This window comes from Hyperolius riggenbachi, chromosome 6 (genome assembly GCF_040937935.1).
Source record: "Hyperolius riggenbachi isolate aHypRig1 chromosome 6, aHypRig1.pri, whole genome shotgun sequence".
In the NCBI taxonomy this organism is placed as follows: Eukaryota; Metazoa; Chordata; class Amphibia; order Anura; family Hyperoliidae; genus Hyperolius; species Hyperolius riggenbachi.
Window position 1 is genome coordinate 377,067,790 of NC_090651.1, and position 27,215 is coordinate 377,095,004.

Sequence of the window (27,215 nt, forward strand, 5' to 3'; positions counted from 1 at the left end):
AATCTTGCTCCCTTGTTCATTACTCCTGTGGCCACCTGTGTAGCCTCTTCCATTACCCAGCTACAAAGTCTTGAGCACACATGCTGACTCAGAAAGTATACCCCCCAAGCATTACAATAGATCAATTCATTGTGATAAGTAGTGATAAAGTTATTGGTGAATGAATGGAAGGTGAAAATTGCTCGGATGGTGAAAATTGACTGAAGACTGAAGTGGTTAAAAAGCTCAATGCCACTACAATCCATTATCCAGTCATATTTATGAAAAATTTAATTTTTTGTTATTTTATATTTAGTTTTTTTTTTGTTGGTTTTTGATACTAAAATTACCACATTACAGCGATTAGAAAATGCGTACATGGCATTACGCTGCCCATTATTTCAAAACAAGGTGAGCTCAATGACAGCTCACCCTGCTGTCATTAATTACTATTCCCCCTCTGAGTCGTAGCAACTCGGAGGAAGAAGTAATTCGTGGTTCGGCAATCACCAGATTCCTGAATTACCCATGTGCGGGCCGCGGACTAAAGCATTTCTCCTATAGCTGCATCAAGCTTCGGCGCTACGCGGCATGCACCAAAAAGCCCTGCTTGTTAGAAAACACTGAATGATAAATTATTGCTACTCTTCTACATATAAATGCTGCTGCTACTTCTGTTGATCCCTCTTCGAGCCCCTGAGAAAGCAATTAACAAAACAGTTTGGGTGGAGAGGGAACAGAATCATTAGGATATTACAGGGGGTGGGTTTTGTTTGTTTTTTGGTTTTGTGTTTGTTTTTTTAGCAATAGAGTCAGTTTGCTAATGTAACCCTAGTGTGCGTTTATTTAGTTTTTTGGATTCATTTCAAAAAAATAATTTATCAAATGCTATACGTTTAGAGGATTCATCATTCATATGTGCACCTCATTATTTGGTGCATAAATACAAGAATTGAACAAGGAAGGATATGTGTGTAGAAAGGTGAGGTCGGCACCAAATGCAAATGCTGGCAACTCAGTTTGCTGCCCACCCCTGGATGTGCACTCACAATAGAACCCATCAATGTGCGGAGTAGATAACAGGCGAGTCATCAAACCATGCACTTAGCAATTTATTGTGGTTTCAGCATACAGGGCATACCATAGAATAGGGGTACAAGAACACCGGCCTTACAGCCGTTTCGCAGGGACTCCCGCTTCCTCAGAGACCAAAATGAACAGGTCTCTGAGGAAGCAGGAGTCCTCGCAAAACGGCTGTAAGGCCGGTGTTCTTGTACCCTTACTAAAACCACCATAAATCCCTAAGTGCGTGGAATCAGAATCATAATCACTTTTATTCGCCGAGTACGCTGTTGGCGTCCTCGGAATTGGTTGTGGTACACATGGCAAAGGCGGAGAGCAAAGGACATACATAAATACATACATACCTGTACGTGGATTGATGCCTTGCCCGTTATCTACTACACCCATTGAACAATGTAGCAATTTGACCATTTCTCTTGGAATCAACTGTGGATCTACATACATCTTTATTGACCTTATAACTCTGGTCTATAGACAGCTAATACACCCCCCTCTTTATCAGTGGTGGATGGCTGGATAAGGATATTCAGAATCACATGTTGGTTATATTGATTGTTGTGTACAGAGGGGAGAAAAAAAGTAAAGTTCAGTAATTGTTAAAACACTATTCTCCACCCTCAGAAACTGCATCTTATTCAGAGGATATGGAAAAAATATTTAAAAAAATGGGAAATAGTCTTCTTGACCCCACACAGCATTCATAAAAAAGCTATGGATCATCATTTTACTATTTATCTTATTGAAAATGTATGAAGCAGTGGTGCTCGTAATGGACAAAGACTTTATTTCGCAAATTTTGCGAAGTTTTTCGCATCGTAAAACTTTGCATTAAACTTCGCGTAGTATTTTACGACATTACGGGTATAACGTAATTACGGCTACAGTACTACGCTTGTAAACCAAATTGCGTAACGAAACAACGCGTTACTTACGCCTGAAAAACCGCGTTAAACTTGCCAATGCGCATACTATACACTGTATATTAATGCATATAATCATTCTTACAATGCGTATAAACATACGCATTAAATAGCGCATGCGCGTCTATACAATACCTTGCGGAAATTTGTAAGCGTACATAAATCAAAATATGCGTCAAAAGATACTAAATGACTCATTTCGTAATGAACCGTAATTTCGTGAAATTACGAAGTTATGCGAAATTTTGATACATAATTACGGGGCACACGCAATTTATTACGCATACTCCCATAAATTACACATTACGGTTACGATGGAAAATGGCAAATTTCGATGCGAAATTTCGCACATGCAAAATTTCGGCCCACCAATGGTATGAAGCTCTACTGTTTTCTACATCCAAATCCACTTAAATAATCTACTGTATGTGCTATGACTAGTGAAAGAAGATTTCACAATCTCAGTACCTCACTTTCCTTTAAAGAAAGAACATTTTTCACAGATTATGATAAAAAATTATTTAATTAAACCTCAAGGGGCTTTTCGATTTTGAGTTGAAGGGCAACCATGGCTAGAATTATTAGGTAAGTCCCAGAAGAGTTGATCCAGAGATTTAACTGACTGTCATCTGGAGTCTGGAAGCATTTTTTCCCTTTTAAGGCTAATTGCCCCAGGCCTTGTGAGGTGTTTCACCTTCCCCTGGATCAACTGGAATATGTGTAGGTTCAGGTTGGTATTTATTATTATTATTATTGTAATTATTTAACTACTTTCGCCTTTTGGACGTTGCTATTACGTCCAAAAGGTTGCATCTGCGTGGCTGCGCACTCCCGCATACGCCCGTGGGCCCCCGTGCCACCGCTCTTTATCTTGGTGATCAATGAATGGGAACACAGTTTTCTTTTAGAAGCCCCGATCTTTCTAAAGAAAAAAAAAAAGTTTCCCATCCTCCCTTCACTTCCTGTAAGCGAGAGAGCTCGCTTACAGGACTAAAAAAAAGTTTTTTTGACTGTGGCCATCTAGCGGACAAATAGTAAAACTACATCTACATACATTTTTTTTAATAAATTCAATTTAGTACATTTAAAATTAACTGTTTACCCCCACACTCCAAAAACTACTTAAATAAATGTTTTAATTTAAAAAAAATTACAAAAAAACAAAACATAAATAGTAACCAAAGGGTCTGAACTTTTCATATATACATGTGAAGAGGGAATATTACTATTATTTTTTTAAATGATAAGCTTGTAAATAGTGATGGGTGCGGAACTGTAAAAATGCACCTTTATTTCTAAATAAAATATTGGTGCCATACATTGTGATAGGGACATAATTTAAATTGTGTAGTAACCGGGACAAATGGGCAAAGAAAATAAGTGAGTTTTAATTATGCTAGCATGTATTATTTTAAAGCTATAATGACCGAAAACTGAGAAATAATGATATTTTTCCACTTTTTTCTTAATATTCCCGTTAAAATGCATTTAGAAAAAAATAATTCTTAGCAAAATGTACCACCCAAAGAAAGCCTAATTAGTGGTGGAAAAAAACAAGATTTAGATCAATTTATTGAGATAAGTAGTGATAAAGTTATTGGTGAATGAATGGGAGGTAAAAAGTGCTCGAATGCATAAGGTGAAAAACAACTGAAGGCTGAAGTGGTTAAACGGATGTCTTTTCTCAACCAAACTATGTAACTATGAGTCTTCTGTGTCTTCTGTGATTACCTTAATTTGAAGAACGTTTCACTAAACATTTTATGTAGGTCACTTAAACCTTTAACTATTTATTTTAAAAATTGGCAAAGCAAGGCAAAACTGAAAAATAGTGAAACAAAGTGGAAAAAACCAAGAGGTGGGGTGGGTGCCTCATTACACAGAATGTGTAATCTGGCCTTAAAGGGAACCTGAAGCGAGTAAAATTATTTAAAATAAACACATGATGCCCCTGCAAATTAATATTACATACTTACCTCGCTGTCAGTTCCTCTCAAAAGCTCACCATTTACTTCTTTCAACAATTCCTTCCAGTTCTGACAAGATTTTGTCAGAACTGAAATATAGCAGTTGCTATTAATTATATATAAGTTGCTGTCAGTTATAACTGAAAGAACAACTGATGAGAAAAGTAATGTCCATGTTTCCCTATGGCTCAAGCGGGCAATACTACAGTTTAACAGTGTGCTGACCAGGAAGCTGTTATGGGGTAGTGGCCATTTTCAAAATGGAGGTCGGAGAATTCCATTGACCACAGGGGAAAAAACAGAATACAAAGAGAGAAGAAAGAGATTGATGAGTAGATTACACGGAAGGTAAGAATGACGTGTGTATGTTTATTTTAACTTTTAATTTTCAGTTCAGGTTTGCTTTAAGCTATATTTCACAAGAATGGTATGAGCCTGGAGAAAGATGTGTTTCATTAGCAAGCTCATACCCTACTTGTCAAATATAACTAGCAGCCAAAGTACACATTCATCAGATTAACAAATGATGATGAACTCACCCAACCTTTTTCCTTCTGATAGGGTAAACCTGATGAGCCTGTCAGGATTTTTTAGTGTTGCCTTTTTTTTTTTTAATTAATTTTAAGTAGTTAATGGTTTAAGTATAAGGAAAAATAGAATAAACATAATGTTCTGTATTTTCCCACGTCATAAGTAAGAGTCTTAAAGAAACACTTTAACCTCTTGAATGCGGACCAGCGGTTTATACCCCCCCTAGTGACCAGGCAATTTTTTACAATTCAGCACATCGCCACATTAACGATTTATTGCTCGGTCATACAACTTAGCACCCAAATTAATTTTACCTCCTTTTCTTGCCGCTAATAGAGCATTTATTGGTGGGCTCTGATTGCTGCAGCAATTTTTTTTTTATTATGAATAATTTAAAAGGTTTTTTTATTAAAAATCGTATTTTTTTTATTTCCCTCCTCCCTAAATTGGCCCTGACTGCGATCCATACACAACATGATGCATACATAGGCATCAGCCTATGATATGGATTAGATTGTGAGCCTCTCCTGGGGACAGTTAAGTGACAGAGCTTTCCTCTGTACAGTGTTGCATTAGATCGCAGCGTTGTACGCATATTGATTGTTTTTTTCCCTTATTTCAGCCTGGCAGCTCTGACCGTGGCCGGCAGCCTGATGACAAATCCCCGCTCTGTGTTTCGGCAGGGAACACGCGCGTGAGCGATCGCACATTCCCTGCTAATCCTGCCCACCGCACTTTGACTTCAATCGGTGTTAGGCGGTCCCCAGCGAGCCGCTCTCCCACCACACATCGGCGTTAGGCGGTCGGGAGACGGTTAATGTGCATAAATTCCATATGCTCACGTCACTCTGGAAACCAGTTAGACCCATATGGGCTCAACTGTTAACCATTTCAGCCCGCAGGGATTTTTCACCTTATGCATCAGAGCAATTTTCACCTCCCATTCATTCGCTAATAACTTTATCACTACTTATCACCATTTATTGATCTATATCTTGTTTTTTCCGCCACTAATTAGGCTTTCTTTGGGTGGTACATGTTGCTAAGAATTATTTTTATAAATGCATTTTAACAGGATTAATAAGAAAAGAATGGAAAAATTCATTATTTCTCAGTTTTCGGCCATTATAGCTTTAAAATAATCCATGCTACCATAATTAAAACCTATGTATTTTATTTGCCCATTTGTCTCGGTTATGACACCATTTAAATTTTGTCCCTATCACAATGTATGGCGCCAATATTTTATTTGGAAATAAAGGTGCATTTTTTCCGTTTCGCGTCCATCACTATTTACAAGCTTATAATTTAAAAAACGTAGTATACCCCCTTCAAATGCGTATTTAAAAAGTTCAGACCTGTAGATAACTATTTATGTCTTTTTTTTTTTTAATTGTAATTTTTTTTTCCATTAAAAATTTTATTTGGGTAATATTTTGGTGTGGGAAATAAACAGTTATTTTTTAATGTTATTATATGTGTAAATTGTAATGTAAAAAAATATGTAGCTGTAGTTTTACTATTTGGCCACAGGATGGCCACCTTGAGTTTTTTCCCCTCCTTGTGCTTCTCGATAACCGGAAGCACAAGGGGGACGCGAACATTTTATGTGCAGAAAGACTGAAGCCTCTTGTAAGAGCGCTTTGGTTTTTCTGCTGGGGACACGGATCGGTGATCGAGAACCATGTTCCCGTTCACTGATCCCAGGGCTACAGGGGGACAGCACGGGGGCGCGGCACCGCAGCAGAGCGGCCGCCCAGACGTTTCAGGACCTAATAAATACACTGACATTTCAGGACCTAATACAGCCCCTGTGTCAGTTTTTAAATAGTTGGGGTTTTTTTGCTCCCTGAGGAAGGTGATAATACTGGCCCTGAAATGTTGGTGTATCTATAGCTGGCTAATAAATGGCTGGATAACGGAATAACTGGTTTCTAGTGTGGCAGCTACATATTATTCATTTAACATTTTACATATTGGTCATTAAATGTCAACAAATATTAATTATTAAATATGTATAACTAATATTTTATATTAGGGGTTGGAACGGATCATTACATTGGAAACACAGGAAAGGTCATTATAAACATTCCTTTTTTGTATAAGTTAATCTGTATTGGAGCAGCAAAGGGCTCCGCCCGAAACAATGTGTGTGTTACCTTGCTGCTCCAATACAGCTTATTGCTGCACAAAGCCCCTGGGTGCCATGTCTTTTGTTACTTATTGAAAATTGCGCAAAAAAGTGGGATCAGCGCATCACCAGGCCGCCTCTGAATGGCCTCTGCTCAGAGATGCGCTGAGCCCCCCCAGAAACTACAAACGCACCTTGAACCCAAACAGAGGCTCTGCATATACACCAAAGGCAAAACTGTTAAGTGGGAGCAGCTGACCAGAAATAAATTAAAACATAGCAAAGAAATGAACAGCGCTACTTAAAAACAGATGAGTGCTTACCTGCAAAAGAGTGCAAGCCCCACTTATGGGATAAAATACACACTGAGCATACACATGACCTGTCTACCACTTGGAGGATGTTAGTTTCCTATAACAGCTTGCATGCAACTTGTTAAGTACTTGTCCCTCCCACTGTCGAAGAAGTCTTTCCTCCATGGGAGGGGACCTAACACTAACTAAATCCTACCTATGCATATGCATAGCCTGGGCGCGCTACCAAGTAAAATTGAAAATTGCGCCAAAAAAGTGGGATCAGCGCATCACCAGGCCGCCTCTGAATGGCCTCTGCTCAGAGAAATGCGCTGAGCCCCCCCAGAAACTACAAACGCACCTTGAACCCAAACAGAGGCTCTGCATATACACCAAAGGCAAAACTGTTAAGTGGGAGCAGCTGACCAGAAATAAATTAAAACATAGCAAAGAAATGAACAGCGCTACTTAAAAACAGATGAGTGCTTACCTGCAAAAGAGTGCAAGCCCCACTTATGGGATAAAATACACACTGAGCATACACATGACCTGTCTACCACTTGGAGGATGTTAGTTTCCTATAACAGCTTGCATGCAACTTGTTAAGTACTTGTCCCTCCCACTGTCGAAGAAGTCTTTCCTCCATGGGAGGGGACCTAACACTAACTAAATCCTACCTATGCATATGCATAGCCTGGGCGCGCTACCAAGTAAAATTGCGCAAAAAAAGTGAGATCAGCGAATCACCAGGCCGCCTCTGAATGGCCTCTGCTCAGAGATGCGCTGAGCCCCCCCAGAAACTACAATTTTCAATTTTACTTGAGAGATTAGATTGAACAGCATGACTCATGATGACCAGTTCCTGCAAGTTTTCACTTCTGTGATGATGTACTTACAACACAAAACTACATTTCCCAGCATGCTTTGTTGCAGCCAAGAGATTCATTCATTTAGCACATGCAGCACATGATGGCAGCCTGGAATGAATCTTTCAAATAGTAAAAAATGTGATTATTAAAATAAATTAGACATTTAAAACAAAGTGAGATAATTTTTGTCCCTAGGCTCTTGAAAAGGAGGACTAGGTGACTTGACCTGCGCATGGGGGAAAAAAGTTTTAGCCATTTATTTAGGAAAGGGTTCTTTTACAGTAAGAGTGATTGAAATGTGGTATGCATTGCCTTTCCTAGATGCTTTCCTTGCGTTAAAAGACGTCCATGGCTACAGTTACTAGGTAATGCCCGATGATGTTGATCCAGGGATTTTATCTGATTGCCATTTGGAGTCGGGAAGGAATTTTTTCCCTTTTGGGGCTAATTGGACCATGCCTTGTAAGGGTTTTTCACCTTCCTTTGGATCAACAGGGACATGTGAGGGAGCAGGCTGGAGTTGTACTTTGTTTTCTAGTTGAACTTGATGATTGTATGTCTTTTTTCAACCCAACAACTATGTAACTACTATATTATTAGTGTGCATTTCCTAGTTGAGATGCTCTGAGGTTTAATAAACACTGCTTAGTGCATTTTATGTCTACAACGGGATCAGTTGAAAAGGGCGCCTGAGCTGCCTATATGAAAAGGGCGTCTCCATAGACATCAATGTTATTTCTGCAAATATCGGCTACAAGGTGGTAAAAAGGGCGCCCGAGTTTTGATATAGGCTACAAGCCGGCGCCCCTTGGTAGCCCATATTTTTCCGGCTACAAGGTTTTCTGCTACAAAAGAGTACCTCTTTGTAGCCCATATTTTTTATTCTGCTACAAGGTTTTCGGCTACAAAAGGGCGCCCTACTGTAGCCGAAATTTTTTATTCAGCTACAAAGTTTTTGGCTACAAGGTTTTTAAATCTGCTACAAAAGGGCGCCCTTTTACAGCCGAGATTTTTGATTCGGGGGGACAGGGGGGTATGGATTAGACAACACAAGCGGGGGGGTCTTAGTGTTAGGCACCGCTGGGGGGGTTAGGGTTAGGCACCACCATGGGGGACATAGGGTGAAACACCACAAGGGGAGTCTTAGGGTTAGGCACCACCAGGGGAGTCTTAGGTTTAGGCACCACCAGGGAAGTCTTAGGTTTAGGCAACACCAGGGGAGTCTTAGGGTTAGGCACCACCAGGGGAGTCTTAGGGTTAGGCACCACCTGGGGGGGGTCTTAGGGTTACGCACCACCAGGGGGGGTTAGGGTTAGGGGAGTGTTCTGTGTGAGAGTAGGGAGAAATTAGTTCATAGTAATGACCAGGGAGGGGTTAGGGTTAGGCACCACCAGGGAGGGGTTAGAGTTAGGCACCATCAGGGGAGGGGTTAGAGTTAGGCACCATCAGGGGAGGGTTCTGTGTGAGAGTAGGGAGAAGTTAGGACATAGTAATCACTTTTCTCAGCTATATCTAGAGCCCTTTTATAGCCCAACAAATTTTGCCTATAACATCATCCTTTTTATAAACTAAAACTAGCTTTTTCGGCCACACCAGGCGCCCTTTGTAGCCAAATTTGGCAAATATGGGCTACACCAGGTGCCCTTTTTGTAGCCGAATTTGACATATTTGGGCTACACCAGGCGCCTTTTTTAGCCTAATTTGGCATATATGGGCTATTCCAGGTTCCCTTTGTAGCCGAAGTTGGCATATGGGCTGCACCAGGCGCCATTTTTGAAGCCGAATTTGGCATATATGGGCTACACCAGGCACCCCTTTTTCCAGGCGCCCTTTTCAAATAGACGAGTCTACAACACTTTTAGGTATTACTTATTTTCAGATCTTGCTTTTTTTTTTTTTTTTAGGTCAACACTTTTCAAGGTGTTGTGTGCACAGATGGAAATCACACCTACGTCTTGTTAAATTACAAAGACATCCAGTGGCCGAGCCTTGGAGGGAATGATTTAATACATGTTGGATCTCTGGCATTGGTAAGTTTGGGATTCACTTTTTGGGGGTTACCTGATGCTGAAAGGAAACTCTCTCGAAATCTCTCATAGATTGCATGATTCTAGCAAACATGGCAGGTGTAATGATCTGGAGTCGCTTTCCACCGTCAGTGCACAGCAAGTGCGCTGAAGCAGATGGAAACCCCCACAACCACAGAAGCAGAGTACCCAGTATATATTTGTAGAGGGGAATTCCAACCAACAGGTGGTGCTGTGGAGTACAGAGGAACAAATCCTCTGTACATCCACAGATGCCAGATTGAAATTGCACGATAAAGCAACACCAGGTAATCTAAACAAGTAGCAACTCAGAAGAGAGCAAGAACAAAGACAGACTATGTGAATGTCTACCAACCTAGTCACCACCCGGCGACGGTAGACATATCACAACAGAACAAACCAGAGTGAGAAAGCCAATCGCAAGAGAGGCGATTGCTATCAGCAACACAAGACGAGTACGAACAAAGACAGACTGTATGAATGTCCACTAATCTAGTCCCCACCCTGCGACGGTAGACATATCACAACTGAACAGACCAGAGTAAGAAAGCCAACTGCAAGAAAGGCGATTGCTGTTAGAAACATAAGACTGAACAAAGACAAAGCATGAATGAGAAATGAAAGACACAGCAAACAACCACAATCTAAACGCCAAAGAAAATAACAAATGAACTAACTAAACGCGGTCACCGCACGATATGCGCAACTGTGACAAGCGTGTTAATAGCAAGGTCACCGCACGTTAAAGGAATACTGTAAGGGGTCGGGGGAAAAAGAGTTGAACTTACCCGGGGCTTCTAACGGTCCCCCGCAGACATCCTGTGCCCATGAAGCCACTCACCGATGCTCTGGTCCTGCCTCCGGTTCACTTCTGGAATTTCAGACTTTAAAGTCTGAAAACCACTGTGCCTGCATTGCCGTGTCCTCGCTTTCCCTGATGTCACCAGGAGCGTACTGCAAAGGCCCAGTATGGTCTGTGCCTGCCCAAGTATGCTCCTGGGGACAACAGTGGGAGGGAGTACACGGCAACGCAGGCGCAGTGGTTTTCAGACTTTGAAGTCTGAAATTCCAGAAGTGAACCGGAGGCTGGACTGGAGCATCGGTGAGTGGCTACGCGGGCACAGGATGTCTGTGGGGGACCATTAGAAGCCCCGGGTAACTTCAACTCATTTTCCTCCAACCCCCCTACAGTATTCCTTTAAAGCAGTAGGATCAGCCATACTATGCCAGGGAAAAAAACACATATATAAGTAGATAAATACTTGATCTACTTACATAACACATGTATTATACTGTCCACGTTTTGATTTCAGTGAATGTTATATAGTAAATGATGAGAATTCTGTTCCTGGTGGGGGCCATGTCGTTTGCCCACAGTTAAGGCTAACTTGTGATGTCATTTCTGCCCTTTACTTTTTTTCTTGTCTCCTCCAATTGCTGAGTTGCCTCAGCCTTGCTTGTAAACACAAGTGAGTAGGGGATTAGGTTTCAGATAAGTAGCTGGCAGGGAAATAAAGGGAAGAGGAGGAATAGATTATAGATAAAAAGAACCCCCAGCATGCAATTCTTTGGCATGACTACTAAAGGGCCAGTGCTCCTTAAAGAGAACCTGCACTGAGTAAAATCATTTAAAATAAACCCATGAGATAACTTCAAATGAACATTACATAGTTACCTTGCCATCAGTTCCTCTCAGAAGCTCACCATTTTCTTCTTACAGTGATCCCTTCCAGTTCTGACAACATTTTGTCAGAACTGAAATATATCAGTTGCTGTCAGTTATATATTAGTTGCTGTCAGTTACAGCTGAGAGGAGAACTGATGTGTCCATGTTTCCCTATGGCTCAAGTGGGCAATGTTACAGTTTAACAGTGTGCTGACCAGGAAGCTGTTATGGGGTAATAACCATTTTCAAAATGGAGGACGGAGAATTCCCCTTGATCACAGTGGACAAACAGGACACAGGAGAGGAAAAAGAAATTGAAGAGTAGACCACACAGGAGGTAAGTATGACATGTGTATGTTTATTTTGTCGCTTAATTTTCAGTTCAGGTTTTCTTTAAGTATGTGATAACTCTAAATCATAACAGCAGAAAAAGTTTTGAAAGTTTTGAATGCAGCATTAGCATCTTTATAACTTAATACACTCAGACCAGTTGCTGTTAACATTTGATGTTTATGATGACGATACCGCTTTAAGCGCAACAGTGACAAAAGCATACTAACCCTGACTAACAAATGAACACGGAAAACAAATACAAACAAATAGCGAACGCTTGCTAATCAGTTGCCTAACACCAGACAACAGCAAGCGTTCACTCTAGACAAAACAAACAAAACGATTCACTATCAGCCACCACTGGAGACAGTGTAATCGCAAGTACAGGACAAGACACAACTAGACAGTACAAATAATACACAAATCTGACAGCACTAATAGGAGTGCAAAGTGCACTCCCCAATAATTAACTACACTAGAATATTCAGCAATAAGACTGAGACTAAGACAAAAAGGCTGAGGCTCTAAAGTCAGTCTTCACCAAACAGAACCTATGACGAGCAAGGAATTCTGGGAGGAAGTGACATTTATACTGAAAACCTTCAAATGAAGCAGACAAGCAAGATAAGTGAATGCAAATCAGTCAGCCTTGCAAACTGACAAAAAGGCCTCTTTTCCCTGGACTGAACTATGCAACCTGCATAGGAAACCAACAAACTGTCCAGGGAATCAAGGCCAGCAGAGCGGATTCTGACAGCAGGGTTGTTCCTACTATTGTGTTACAATGTCTTGATCATTCCCAGGTTGATTCAAAGATCTGTAAAAAGGTATTCCTTGTACACCTGGAGAAGAATGATAGTTTTTCTATGTACAAACCTAAGGCTGATGCCTTGGGACACGAAAATGTCATTTTCACCAGTGCTGCTCGGATACCGCTTTTCAAAATCGAATCAAATTGAATTCGGATCCGGATACCCAGATATCCGATCTGAATCGGATATCTGAGTTTGAACTTTTGGAATCCGAATCGGATATCCGAACCCAGTATCCGAGATATCCGCCCGTATTTGGATATCTGGATAGAAAACCGGAAATGGCCTTTAAATTGCTTTTAATTTTTTTTTTTATGTAAATGAGGCCTGTAGCATCATGTTTTTTTTTTTTAAAGGGAAACACTAATTGATGATGTGGGGACTTAGCCCCCCCCCCCCCCCCTCAAAAAAATGGCTGTCAATTAACATCAGGACTACCTAGTTCTGATGTTAATTGACAGCCATTTTTTTTGGGGGGGGGGGGGTAAGTCCCCACATCATCAATTAGTGTTTCCCTTTAAAAAAAAAAAACAGATAGCAGTTGTGCAGCCCACATTGTGTCCAAAGTCCAACCGCACATTTGGGACATGGCCAGGGCCGGGCCGAGGCATAGGCTGGAGAGGCTCCAGCCTCAGGGCGCAGTGTAGGAGGGGGCGCACAATTCATTCAGCTGTCATTCCTAATTGTGTTTGAAGCAGAAAGAAATAAGAAAAGGGGATACATAGCAGTGACTGCAAGCCAGATAACTAGAGATTAAGGTGTTGGAGAGGTTGTGGGCCCTGTGGCACCTCTTAGTCTAATAGCAATCAGTGTGTGACGGCTGGGGTGGGAGAGATGGAGGGGCGCACTTTGGTGTCTCAGCCTTGGGTGCTGGAGGACCTTGTACCGCCGCTGGACATGGCAGTTTTCAACCCAGACACCTCCAAAAATTATGCAGCAATTGTGGTTTGGGTTAAATATAGGTGGTATCAGCACAGCAGCAGTGGCCTGTGGCACCCTGGCAGTGTGAGCAGCAAAGGCAGCAGGTGCAGGGCAATGCAGCAGCAGCAGGTGTAACATCTGCCAGGAGCATGCCGGACGTGGCACTTGGCACGTGGCACTTGGCACTTGGCAAAGTGCCAAGTGACAGTCAGACAGCAGAGGAGAAGACACTAGTGCACACTAACTGTCACACTGGCACTGCTCACAGCACAGCAGCTCTGTAGTAAGCTAACACAGTAGTACTACTACTCTAACAACTAACTAGCACTGACTGCAGTACTACAGTACTAACTACACAATAACACAGTAATCCTATTCCCTAACCTAACCTATACTGTAGCTAATGCTAATAGCAGGCCAGCAGGTAGCAGCTGGCCTGGTCTGTGCACAGCACACACACACAGACACATAGCAGCTGCCTGCAGCAGCCCTGCAGCACTCACTCTGACTATCACTGAATGGAATCAAGTTAGCTAGCTACCTAATTACCAATACAATAGTGTAGTGATAGATAAGGGGTTAATCACTGAACAGCTTTAGGTTTATCACTGTATACAGCACTTGCTAGGCCAGCAGCACTGGAGCATGTCTCTCAGTGAGCACTGACAAGCAAGGACGATATTTCTCATCATGGCAGCCCTCCTTATTATACAGGGGGCCTGGCCAGGGTTCCTTTCTGTGATTGGGTGCTAGGCTGGGAGCCCTATCTGATTGGCTCAATGAGGTCAGGTGTCGCTGGCCAGGGTTCCCTTCTGTGATCGGTTGCTAGGGCTTCTGTTGGGAGCCCCTGGGAGCCCTCTGATTGGCTCAATGACGTCATGGACGTCATCTTCTTAGTTACAGTATCTAAATAGTCGGATATCTGCAGATATCTGCGGATATCCGCGGATATCCGGATTGCCTGACAGCTATCCGAGGATTGCTATCTGGATTTGGGCCCAGGTATCCGGAATCTGAATCCGGTCGGATAGCTGAAAAAGTTTGGATTATCTGGGTAACTCGGATATCCGAAATCTTGCTGAGCACCGCTGATTTTCACACCCAGAGCCGGGACAAGGTCCTCCAGCACCCAAAGCTGAGACACCAAAGTGTGCCCCTCCATCCCTTCCACCCCAGCCGTCACACACTGATTGCTATTAGACTAAGAGGCGCCCCAGGGCCCCCAACACATTAATCTCTAGTTATCTGGCTTGCAGTCACCACCATGTATCCCCTTTTCTTATTTCTCTCTGCTTTAAACACAATAGGGGAATGATAGCGGAGTGAGTTGTGTGCGCCCCCTCCTACACTGCGCCCTGAGGCTGGAGCCTCTCTCGCCTCTGCCTCGGCCCCATCCTGTTCACCTAATGATACAGGCAAACAAATAGGAAGTTAGCCAGCTGCAACTGAGTGAAATTTGAAGTTCCAGTTCCAGTTAGGGCTGCTGCACACCAAGAGCACGTCTGAGCGCTTTTCAAATTGCCAGCACTTTGAAAAGTAAATGGCTACTGTAACCCTATGAGGGTGTTCCCACAGAAGCATTGCTTTTTTTTAATTGCTTGGAAAATGTGCTGCATGCAGCATTTTTTGGGGAGTGATTCAGCTTGAATGAATGTGCAACAATGCGCACTCATTCAAAAATTGCTCTGAAAATCTCTATCTCAAATAGGTTTCTCTGATAGACAATCAGAGACACGTCTGTATAAAGTTCTGTTGAAGACACCAGCACTACACAGATATATAGTATTAATAATAATATTCAAAATCTTTTTTTTTTTTTTAAACATTGTTGTGTTAAATGGAGAACCTTCTGATTTCTAAGCATGAAAAAAAAATCTTTGACATAATGTACAGTAGATATTCAGATTTACAGGTTAGTTAATGGATTAGTAGTTTAATAAAACTATTTTAACTAGTATCACTGTGTTAAAAAAAAATCCCAGCTAGGCTATGTTCACATTATAAATCGCCAGCGCTATCGCAAGCGCTGAGCCATTTATGGCAATATTTTAATCACGTTTCCCTGCCCTTTTCTAAGCGCTTTTGCAGAGAGATGATTTTTTTCACTTCCTAATGTCAGTCAGAACTCTTTCACCCAGAAATGAAAAAATACCATGGGCTTGATTCACTAAACAGTGATAACTCAAATATCACACCTTATCAAAGATATCACACCTTATCAGAGTTACATAGTTACATAGTTATTTTGGTTGAAAAAAGACATACGTCCATCGAGTTCAACCAGTACAAAGTACAACTCCAGCCTGCTCCCTCACATATCCCTGTTGATCCAGAGGAAGGCGAAAAAACCCTTACAAGGCATGGTCCAATTAGCCCCAAAAGGGAAAGATTCCTTCCTGACTCCAGATGGCAATCAGATAAAATCCCTGGATCAACATCATTAGGCATTACCTAGTAATTGTAGCCATGGATGTCTTTCAACGCAAGGAAAGCATCTAAGCCCCCTTTAAATGCAGGTATAGAGTTTGCCATAACGACTTCCTGTGGCAATGCGTTCCACATCTTAATCACTCTTACTGTAAAGAACCCTTTCCTAAATAAATGGCTAAAACGTTTTTCCTCCATGCCCATCATGTCCTCTAGTCCTTTTAGAAGGCCTAGGGACAAAAAGCTCATCCGCCAAGCTATTATATTGCCCTCTGATGTATTTATACATGTTAATTAGATCCCCTCTAAGGCGTCTTTTCTCTAGACTAAATAAACCAATAAACCCAGTTTATCTAACCTTTCTTGGTAAGTGAGACCTTCCATCCCACGTATCAATTTTGTAGCTCGTCTCTGCACCTGCTCTAAAACTGCAATATTTTTCCTGTAATGTGGTGCCCAGAACTGAATTCCATATTTCAGATGTGGCCTTACTAGAGAGTTAACACGCCTTAGAGTAGCATAGAGAGCACTACGAACCCGCAGGGGCTCAGGGCAGGATGAGTGCCATTACCAATCAGCAGGCATAAGTTTGTAACACTCGCTATGCTACTCTGATAAGGCATGTTAACTTTGATAAGTGTGATATCTTTGATAAGGTGTGATATATTTGATAAGGTGTGATATATTTGATAAGGTGTGATATATTTGAGTTATCATGGTTTAGTGAATCAAGCCCAATGTATTTATTCATAGAAGCGCTCAGGAAATCGCAATACAAAGGGCTTTTTCAAGCGCTTTGTGATTTCCCTACCTTCCATTGAGCCAAAGTGCTCCGAAAGTGGTACAGGCAGCACTTTTGAAAGCGAGCTGCTCATATGTGAACACTCTCATAGGAAATCATTGCACAAGCGTTTTTAGGGTGATTTCTAAAATCGCCAGTGCTTAAATAAATACGCAAATGCTCATAGTGTGAACAAGCCCTTAATCTGCATGTGTTTTATTGTGTGCCTCTCTATTAGGCTGGAATAAACAGTGGCTACAACACCGGGTACTATACCATCCCCGGCTCCCTCTCACTAGACATTGTCAATATATCGTCCACAAGTAACGTCAATGTGCCTGGACGATGGGTGTTCAGAGTGGACCGGCTCCACCCTGAGGATGTCTCTGGAATATTGGGTAAGAAGGAAATTATATTGTCTTATTTTCAGAGATATACATTTCTAAATAAAATGACTGCATTATCTATCAGCAATTTGCCTGCTTCTTTTGCTGGGTTACAGGGATGAGCTTGCAAAAGTGTAAATGTTTGTCATCTGAGTCACAACAGAAACAATGCATTTAGATGCGGGCTGCAGCAGAGGGGATTCACTCATTCTGGGTGCTGCATCTCCCCGCAGCACTCCACACCCCTCTACATCCTCCCGATACTTCCTTATTATGGCTGTGAAGGAGGTAGTATCAGAAAGGATGTAGAGAGGCATGGAGCACTGCGACCAGAGGCCAGAGACTGAGGTGAGTGCACTTGTTCTTATAAAGGGGACCCTCAGATGCCCCACAACAATAGCCAGCTTGATTTGTTGAGTCGTGCATTGAAGAATTAAAAAGTAAATAGTAAAGTGAGTTCTTAAATTAGGCGATGGGAGTATTGCCTAATCCAATTGTAGGTAACACCCCCCCCCCCCCCCCCCTCAGAGTGGTAAAAAAAAATTCCCTTGGGCAATATAATCACCCAGCGAGTTATTTACACCCTATCCTATTACATTTTCCATGCTGCCGGGAAGCGATGCTTCCCATCAGACATGAGCATTAGCTTAGACCTGCAAAGAGCAATGAAAGTGGTCCAGACAGTGGAACAAAGGGGAGCCCCGGCAGGAGCTTTAACCCCTTGCCGACCAATCCATGCCAATTGGCGTAAACACGGCGGCAGCCCCAGGATCACTCACATGAATGGCTGCAGGTGGGGATCGCACGAGAGCACGCGCCCCGATGCACACGCATTTCCACATGAATGACGGAGCTCCGCCATCAGTCTCCTAGCGGCGATCGCCACTTGGAGACTGTTAGACAGCAAAACTGCCATCTATTAACAGTGTACAGTGCTGCGATCTACAACAGCGCTGCACTGGGGACAGCCGTGGCACACGGCTGTGCCCCTGGGAGGCACAAAAGCGATCCACTGTGATAGGCTGACGGAGGGAGGAAGGGTTATGAAATTAATAAAAAAATAGCAAAATTTAATAAAAAAAATGTAAATAAATATTTATAATAAATAAACAATTCCGGGGGCGATCTGACCCCACCAACAGAAAGCTCTGTTGGTGTGGAGAAAAGGGGGGGGGGGGGAATCACTTGTATGCTGAGTTGGACGGCCCTGCAGCGAGGCCTTGAAGCTGCAGTGGCCCATTTATGAGAAATTGGCCTGGTCACTGGGGGTGTTTAACACCACAGTCCTCAAGTGGTTAAAGATTATTTGCTGGGGGCAAGAGACTGTAATTACAGCATCGCCACTTGCGGCAAGGGGCGACTGATGTTTTGCGGTGGTAGGTAAACTGATCAGGGGTGACAGTGCAGCTGCAGGGGGTTTTGGTGATGTGAGGTGGCCGGAGCTCTGGGGGGTCTCCTTATTAAAAGAGACCCCCAGATGCAGTGGTGGAAGATGATTTGGTGGGTGCACGCCAATTTCTGGGGAACAAGGCCATGGTACTGAAGGACAGAACCACAGCGTAAAACATTCAAATAAACATAAAACCTGGCGCTCCTCGCTACCTCCTTGCTTTCCTCTCTCCTATATCAATCTGGTTCGCTTACTGCATAAAAAGTGTGTGTAACACTCACAAAAATATTAAAAAAACATAAAAGCAGAGCGATCAACAGTAACAAGAACTGCAACACTAATGCTGCTAAGTAATCAATGTCCTCTTTGGCGTAAGCCTAATGCTGTCCAAACAAAGTTCATCCACATTTGATAAGTATAGGCTCTTCACTGTAAAACTTCCTCCAAAGAAATTGATAAATTTCTGTCACAGCGCTTATCACTATACGCTCACCAGATCGGTTGGCCAATCTTTTCAGATCAGCAGTCAGCGTTTTTGGCCTTGCCAGCAAGAGATTCCTCCGATCACTTCACCAGCCTCTCCAGGAATCCGACCATAGGCTCAGAATAAAACAAGGGAAATGCAATAGTGTGATACCATTTGGATAGAGCTTAATATTATCACCAGTGCACCCCTTTTCCAGAACAGTGCCACCAACGTGCTTCCACCATAAACAGATACACAAGGCGCTCACCAGATGCACTGGCCGACCCGCAACAGACCAGCAATATAGCGTGTTGTTATAACTTCAGTTTTTGGGATAAAGGACATCCTAGGACTCAAACAAAGCCGACCATAGCATAATTCCGTTTGATTTTAATAAGTAATAAAAGTAGTGCACTTACAAATTTGCAGTAAAACATGCGCATATAAAAAAACGTAGCACAGGATCCTCCAGCGTCTCCTCAGCTCCTTAGGCTCCGCGGAGCCTAAGGAGCTGAGGAGACGCTGGAGGATCCTGTGCTACGTTTTTTTATATGCGCATGTTTTACTGCAAATTTGTAAGTGCACTACTTTTATTACTTATTAAAATCAAACGGAATTATGCTATGGTCGGCTTTGTTTGAGTCCTAGGATGTCCTTTATCCCAAAAACTGAAGTTATAACAACACGCTATATTGCTGGTCTGTTGCGGGTCGGCCAGTGCATCTGGTGAGCGCCTTGTGTATCTGTTTATGGTGGAAGCACGTTGGTGGCACTGTTCTGGAAAAGGGGTGCACTGGTGATAATATTAAGCTCTATCCAAATGGTATCACACTATTGCATTTCCCTTGTTTTATTCTGAGCCTATGGTCGGATTCCTGGAGAGGCTGGTGAAGTGATCGGAGGAATCTCTTGCTGGCAAGGCCAAAAACGCTGACTGCTGATCTGAAAAGATTGGCCAACCGATCTGGTGAGCGTATAGTGATAAGCGCTGTGACAGAAATTTATCAATTTCTTTGGAGGAAGTTTTACAGTGAAGAGCCTATACTTATCAAATGTGGATGAACTTTGTTTGGACAGCATTAGGCTTACGCCAAAGAGGACATTGATTACTTAGCAGCATTAGTGTTGCAGTTCTTGTTACTGTTGATCGCTCTGCTTTTATGTTTTTTTAAGAGTAAAACATTCGCCTGAGTAATGCTCCCTAATGATCGTCCATCGCGCGCAGAAAATGGGTAATAGGATTTGCCAGTAATCCTCGTGTAATGGGAAAGTGATAAGTAGCTTGCATCTGCAAACTACTTATCACCATTAATAGGTTATGGCCCAAAGTGTGCTAACCTCCTATGGACTTTGGACTTTTGCAATACTGATTCAGAAAGTTATAACACTACGGACTACCCACTTGACTTCTGTATTAGTGATGCTTGTAATTATTATAGACTAGCTGGATGCCCGGCGTTGCCCGGGTATGTATTTGGCTAGTGTTGGCTCTGCCCACTTTTCCTAACCCTAACACACAATTACTTAATGAACAAGTATGTGAGCTTTGTGGTCTTTGGCATCAATAATTTGCAATGAAATAAAATTAATCTGATTGGATGTGGCTCCACCCCTTTTCTGAATTTGAACCCCAATCACACAATGGCCAACTGTACCAGGTACAGGTGATTAACAGTGCAAGAATGGCAGCAATTAAATATTCCCCTTAAAAATCAATAGGTGGATTTTGATTTGCTTTTATAGGCTCCACCCATTTTTCTGAATATTAATCCCAGTCACCCAGTGACCAACTGTGCAAAGTTTGAGAACCCTATCATTAACAGTGTAAGAATGGCTGCAGTTTACATTTGCGCAATGAAATATTTTTCTCCACCCACTGATTTCCTGACATTGTTCGGGTATGTATTTGGCTGGTGTTGGCTCTGCCTACTATTTCTAACCCTAACACACAATTACTCAATAACCAAGTTTGTGAGCTTTGCGGTTTTTGGCATCAATAATTTGCATTGAGATTAAACAAATCTGATTGGCTGTTTGTGGCTCCACCCCTTTGTCTGAATTTAACCCCAGTCACCCAATGACCAACTGTACCAGGTTTAAGGCTTGTGCCATTAACAGTGCAAGAATGGTAGCAATTACATATTCCCTCTTGAAAATCAATAAGTGAATTTTGATTGGCTTTTGTAGGCTCCACCCACTTCTCTGAATATTAATCCCAGTCACCCAGTGACCAATTGTGCAAAGTTTGAGAACCCTACCATTAAAAGTGTAAGAATTGCTGCAGTTTACATTTTCTCAGTGAAATTTGTATTTGGCTGGTGTTGGCTCTGCCTACTATTTCTAACCCTAACACACAATTACTCAATAACCAAGTTTGTGAGCTTTGTGGTTTTTGGCATCAGTTATTTGCATTGAGATTAAACAAATATGATTGGCTGTTTGTGGCTCCACCCCTTTGTCTGAATTTAACCCCAGTCACCCAATGACCAACTGTACCAGGTTTAAGGCTTGTGCCATTAACAGTGCAAGAATGGTAGCAATTACATATTCCCTCTTGAAAATCAATAAGTGAATTTTGATTGGCTTTTGTAGGCTCCACCCACTTCTCTGAATATTAATCCCAGTCACCCAGTGACCAATTGTGCAAAGTTTGAGAACCCTTCCATTAAAAGTGTAAGAATTGCTGCAGTTTACATTTTCTCAGTGAAATTTGCATTTGTCTCCGCCTACTGATGACCCAGCATTGCCCGATTATGTATTTTGCAAGTGCTGGCTGCGCCCACTTTTCCTAACCCTAACACACAATTAATCAATTACTCAATTACCAAGTTTGTGAGCTTTGCTGTCTTTGGCATCAATAACCTGCATTAAAATGAAACAACTCATATTGGGTGTTTGTGGCTCCACCCCCTTTTATAAATTTAAACCCCAGTCACGCAATGATCAACTGTACCAGGTTTGAGGCTTGTGCCATTAACAGTGCAAGAATGGCAGCAATAAAATATTCCCCTGAAAAATCAATAGGTAATTTTTGATTGCCTTTTGTAGGCTCCACCCACTTTTCTGAATATTAACCCCAGTCACCCAGTAACCAACTGTGCAAACTTTAAGAACCCTACTATTAACAGTGTAAGAATGGCTGCTGTTTACATTTTCCCAGTAAAATTTGTATTTGTCTCCGCCCACTTATGACCCGCCCCCTTTTTGGTTATGGGAATAAAAAGTATCCTATACTTTATTCCAGGTAATGTACTATGTGTGTACCAAATTTCATTCAAATCCGTTTAGCCATTTTTGCGTGATCGAGTAACAAACATCCAAACATCCGAACTTTCCCATTTATTATATTAGTAGGATAGTGGTAACACTACTCATGTAAAAACTATGAAGGTAAGCTAATAAACTAAAAGGAAAGCAAAATAACGCTACAACGTATTCATTCATCTCTATACTTTTTTTGCAGATAATGCTACTGATGTGCCTGTGGAGGCTACAGATATTCCAATCCCCATCGTTGAATTGTCCATCTTCTCTCAGCAACATCAGCCAATATTTGAAACCGGTATAAGCATGTATTACAAAAATATTTTAAACCAGACATTGCTAAAGGACATCAGTCACAAATTACGTAAAAAATATAAACCAGACCATATAGACAGCAATTAATAGTTATAAAGAAAGGGGTAATTAGATTAAAAAAAAATAGTTTTAATTAAATTTCATTACAAAGTCAATGAATGATAACTATAGATGTCTCGAACCTCCGATCTTCGGTTCGCGAACCTCGAACACGAATTTGCGAAAAAGTTTGCGAACTGGTGAACATCGCGAACCGTCAAAGACTCCAATGGGCAGGCGAACTTTCAAAACTACAAACATTAATTCTGGCCACAAAAGTGATGGAAAAGATGTTTCAAGGGGTCTAACACCTGGAGGGGGGCATGGCGGAGTGGGAAAGACACCGAAGGTCCCAGGAAAAATTACGGATTTGACGCACAGCAGCGTTTTAAGGGCAGAAATCACATTGCATTACTAAATTGGAAGCAAAAAGTGCTTTAAAACATCTTGCATGTGTATACATCAATCAGGGAGTGTAATTAGAGTTCTGCTTCACACTGACACACCAAACTCACTGTGTAACGCACTGCAAACAGCTGTTTGTGTAGTGACGGCCGTGCTGGACTGGTGCGCAACATGACCAGAGTGCAGGCGATGGCGGTTTTCAAGCCCATATGGTCGGGCTGGGGTAGCTCAATGTCAGAACAACAGTGACTGACTGTCCAGCTGATCGAATTTGGTCTGTCCACAATGAAGCAACGACCTTATTATCTTGGGTCAGGTTTGCCCCCCAACACACTCCTATAGCCGGTCATTGCTTTATTTTGATACGCAAGCCCCTTTACCGCGGCAAGGTAACGATCGCGGAGGGGAATTGACACATGTACATGCCTTCTGTTTTGTTGTTGCAGCCGCAGTGCAGCCAGAAAAATTAGGCATGTACACGCACCAGAAAAATGGGGGGCTCCAGGAGGGAGTGCAGCCTTATTGGCTGCCATGTGTCTGCTGACTGTGATGTAGAGGGTCAAAGTTTAGCCCAATGATGTAGTATAGGGGGCGGGTTGAACTCGCATAAAGTTCGCGTTTCGATGTAAACGCGAACCCGTCTTGTTTGTGCGAACCTTTCAGGCCATCTCTAATGGTAACACTGACGTCTGACAATGTTGGCTAAGCCAAGTGAAAGGGGAGCTTGAAATAACCTTTTTCCCCCCACATAAATTAACTGCTGCTTAGTGCCTCCCTGCACAGTATGGCAGCTTCCTGTATGCGGAAAATCGTCCGTTTTAGCCGATATATATTTTTAACTGCCGCAAGCTAACTTCAGTCAACTGCGGGAGATCCGCACAGGGAGGACCCCGCAGATATCTGCAGGCAGACGCTAGGCAGTGGCACTGATAAGAGAGCCTAGTGCTCATATGCATCGTTGTCGTGGAAATACACAGATACAGAAAACGTGGTAACGCCATTGCCATGGCAATGACGCACATGCACACTGGGATCTCTCATCCCTAGATCCCTATACTACTTCATTCCACATTTCTGCTACTCTATCAGATCTACTTTAAAGAGGAACTCCAGCCTAAACAAACATACTGTCATTAAGTTACATTAGTTATGTTAATTAAAATAGATAGGTAATATAATCTCTTACCCGCCCTGTTTTAAAAGAACAGGCAAATGTTTGATTTCATGATGGCAGCAGCCATCTTTTTGGTTGAAAGGAGGTGACAGGGAGTATGAGACACAGTTCCAACTGTCCTGTGTCCTGAGCACCTCTCCCAGTTGCTAGGCAACATAGGAAATCCCATCATGCTCTACACAGCATCAGGGAAAAAAACCCGGGCTTTTTTTCTTTGATGGGTAGAGCTTAGCTATAAATGCAGCTAAAAATGATGCTTTGGTAATAAAAACAAAGTTCTGATGCTGTGAAACTGTTAAAGAAATACCAAGCCTTTTCAGTTCTGGTGAGTAGATTTTTAGTCCGGAGGTTCACTTTAAGTTTTCAACATCCTCATTCAAATACAAAAAGTGCTGTAACTCCAATACTTAAAGGGGCACTATTGCGAAAAACTGTAAAATTTAAAATACCGTATGTGCAGACAAATAAGAAGTACGTTTTTTTCCAGAGTAAAATGAGCCATAAATTACTTTTCTCCTATGTTGCTGTCACTTACAGCAGGTAGTAGAAATCTGACAGAAGTGACAGGTTTTGGACTAGCCCATCTCTTCATAGGGGATTCTCAGCAAGGCTTTTATTCTTTATAAAGATATTCACTAAAAGGATTTAAACAATGATGCTGCCCAGCTTCCCTGCTCGCTACACAGTTTTTTGGCAGTTGGACAGAGCAACTTCCATTCACTAAGTGCTTTTCAAAATAAATAAATCCCTGAGAATCCCCTATTAAGAAATGGACTAGTCCAAAACCTGTCGCTTCTGTCAGATTTTGTACTACCTACTGTAAGTGACAGCAACATAGGAGAAAAGTAATTATGGCTCATTTTACTCTGGAAAAAATGTACTTCTTATTTGTATATGTTTGCACATATTTTAAATTTTACAATTTTTTGCCATAGTGCCCCTTTAAAGGACTACTATTGTGAAAATTGTAACATTTAAAGTACATGTAAACAAATGCATGTAAGAAGTACATTTCTTACAGAGTAATTGAGCTATAAACATTTCTCCTTTGCTGTTTTCATTTACAGTAGGTAGGTAGTAAGCAATCTGGCAAAACTGACAGGTTTTGGACTAGCCCATCTCCTTATGGGGGATTCTAATGTTTTCTTTATTATTAAAAGCACTCAGTAAATGGTCATTGCTCAGTTCAACTGCCAAAATAGTGTTGCAATAGGTGGGAGGGTGGCCTGCATCTTTGTATAGATTCTTTCCAGAGCGTGTGTTTGTAAGGAATGAACAATGCTCTGAAGAGATGAACTAGTCCAATACATGTCAGTTCTGTCAGACTTACTGTACCTCTTATTTGTATGTGTTTATGTGTTTACGTGTATTTTAATTTCATTGTATAATTGTTTGTGGTAATGGCCCTTTAAAGTCCATTTGAAGTCTAACATTAAAAATGTAAGGAAAGACTGTACTGTAAGTCCATATGCATATAGCTCTTTAGTACTTTTAAGAAAAACAATACTTAACGTAACTAAAAGATTAGAATTGTTTATATTTTACAATATTTATTTATAAATTATTTAGTCAGTGTTTGCTTATTTTAAAATCTTGCCTCGCCCTCTTTTACTTTCTTAAAGGGGAACTGAAGAGAGAGGTATACGGAGGCTGCCATATTTATTTCCTTTTAATCAATACCAGTTGCCTGGCAGCCCTGCTGGTCTGTTTCTCTGCAGTAGTATCTGAATCACACCAGAAACAAGCATGCAGCTAGTCTTGTCAGATCTGACTTTAAAGTCAGAAACACCTGATCTGCTGCATGCTTGTTCAGGGGCTATGGCTAATAGTATTAGAGGCAGAGGATCAGCAGGCCTGCCAGGCAACTGGTATTGCTTAAAAGGAAATAAATATGGCAGCCTCCATATACCTCTCTCTTCAGTTCCCCTTTAAATCTATCACAGGTGGTGACATCTTAGATGCTGGCCAGTTACATCCCTGCACAATGTTTGTTGTATGTTCTGAATTATGCAAAAAGCAACCCCCGGGGCCCACATATGCAATTCACCTTTTCACCTGAGTTTTCTCCTGGGAGATAATCTTTCATCTTCGATTTAAAATAACTTTTCAGCACAAAAAAAAAATACGAAAAAGTGGGTGAGAAAGTACTATCCAAATTAATTAGAGCATTTTCTTGCTTTCTGGTAGCTTAGAGGGCATGTTATTGACAAGCTTATAAATGTCACCTAGACGAAAACGCAGGAGATAAAATTAATTGGGCCCTGGTCTCCCAGAGTGCACTGGGAGGAGATGGCTGCCATAAATAAGTAGCCTAGGCTTAATATTACTGGTAGGACAGGACTACATACCAATATATAGGAAGTGTTACTGATAGTTATTGTAATATTGGGTAAAATGACGATGCGCAAATGACTTAGGCAAAAGTTTGCAAACAACCCTTGTGAAGCCTCACTGATCATTTTTTTTGAGTCAACCGGTAAATGGCATCATCTTAAAATAACATTCTACTGTATTGTGCTCTTGTTAAAAACAACTTAACCCCTTATCCACCATGCACGTTTGGGTTGTCAGGAAATTGGAACCAGAGAAAGGAGAGTACTACCATGACCAATAACATGGCTCTAAGTCAGGCCGGATTTCAGGCAAGGCCAAAACGGCCATGGCCTAGGGAACCAGGAAAGCGAGGGGCGGACTGTGGGCAGCAGGGTGGCATTAGCAGTTAGCCTGAAGAACATTAGTCCTGCGACACACAGTTTGCACATAGCACTGGGCGGCTACCAACAGCCAAATATGGTGCTTGGAGGATGAAGAGGCAGCAAACGGGCACTTATAGTGATCTCTAAGCTGCCTGTCATTTATCGAATGTTCTGGCCACTCGCCAAGGAGCTTACAATATAATCACTGCCATCATGTCACTAGCTGTCCTCAAAGGAGCCTACAATCTAATCCCTAATAGCTATGTTGCAATTTTGCCTCAATCCCTGTATTCGAGGATATGCAACCTGTTTTTCCAGA

The 27,215-nt window shown here is 41.9% G+C and overlaps 1 protein-coding gene across 1 annotated transcript in view; it reads left to right on the top strand.

The window, feature by feature from the left end:
• The window catches only part of LOC137522292 (uncharacterized), an 83,746-nt gene that overhangs the window by 39,915 nt on the left and 16,616 nt on the right, over positions 1–27,215 (top strand). Inside the window, exons 6-8 of the mRNA XM_068242322.1 lie at positions 9,678–9,803; positions 17,000–17,159; positions 22,467–22,565. Coding sequence (XP_068098423.1) covers positions 9,678–9,803; positions 17,000–17,159; positions 22,467–22,565 — 385 coding nt within the window. The remainder of the gene's footprint in view (positions 1–9,677; positions 9,804–16,999; positions 17,160–22,466; positions 22,566–27,215) is intronic.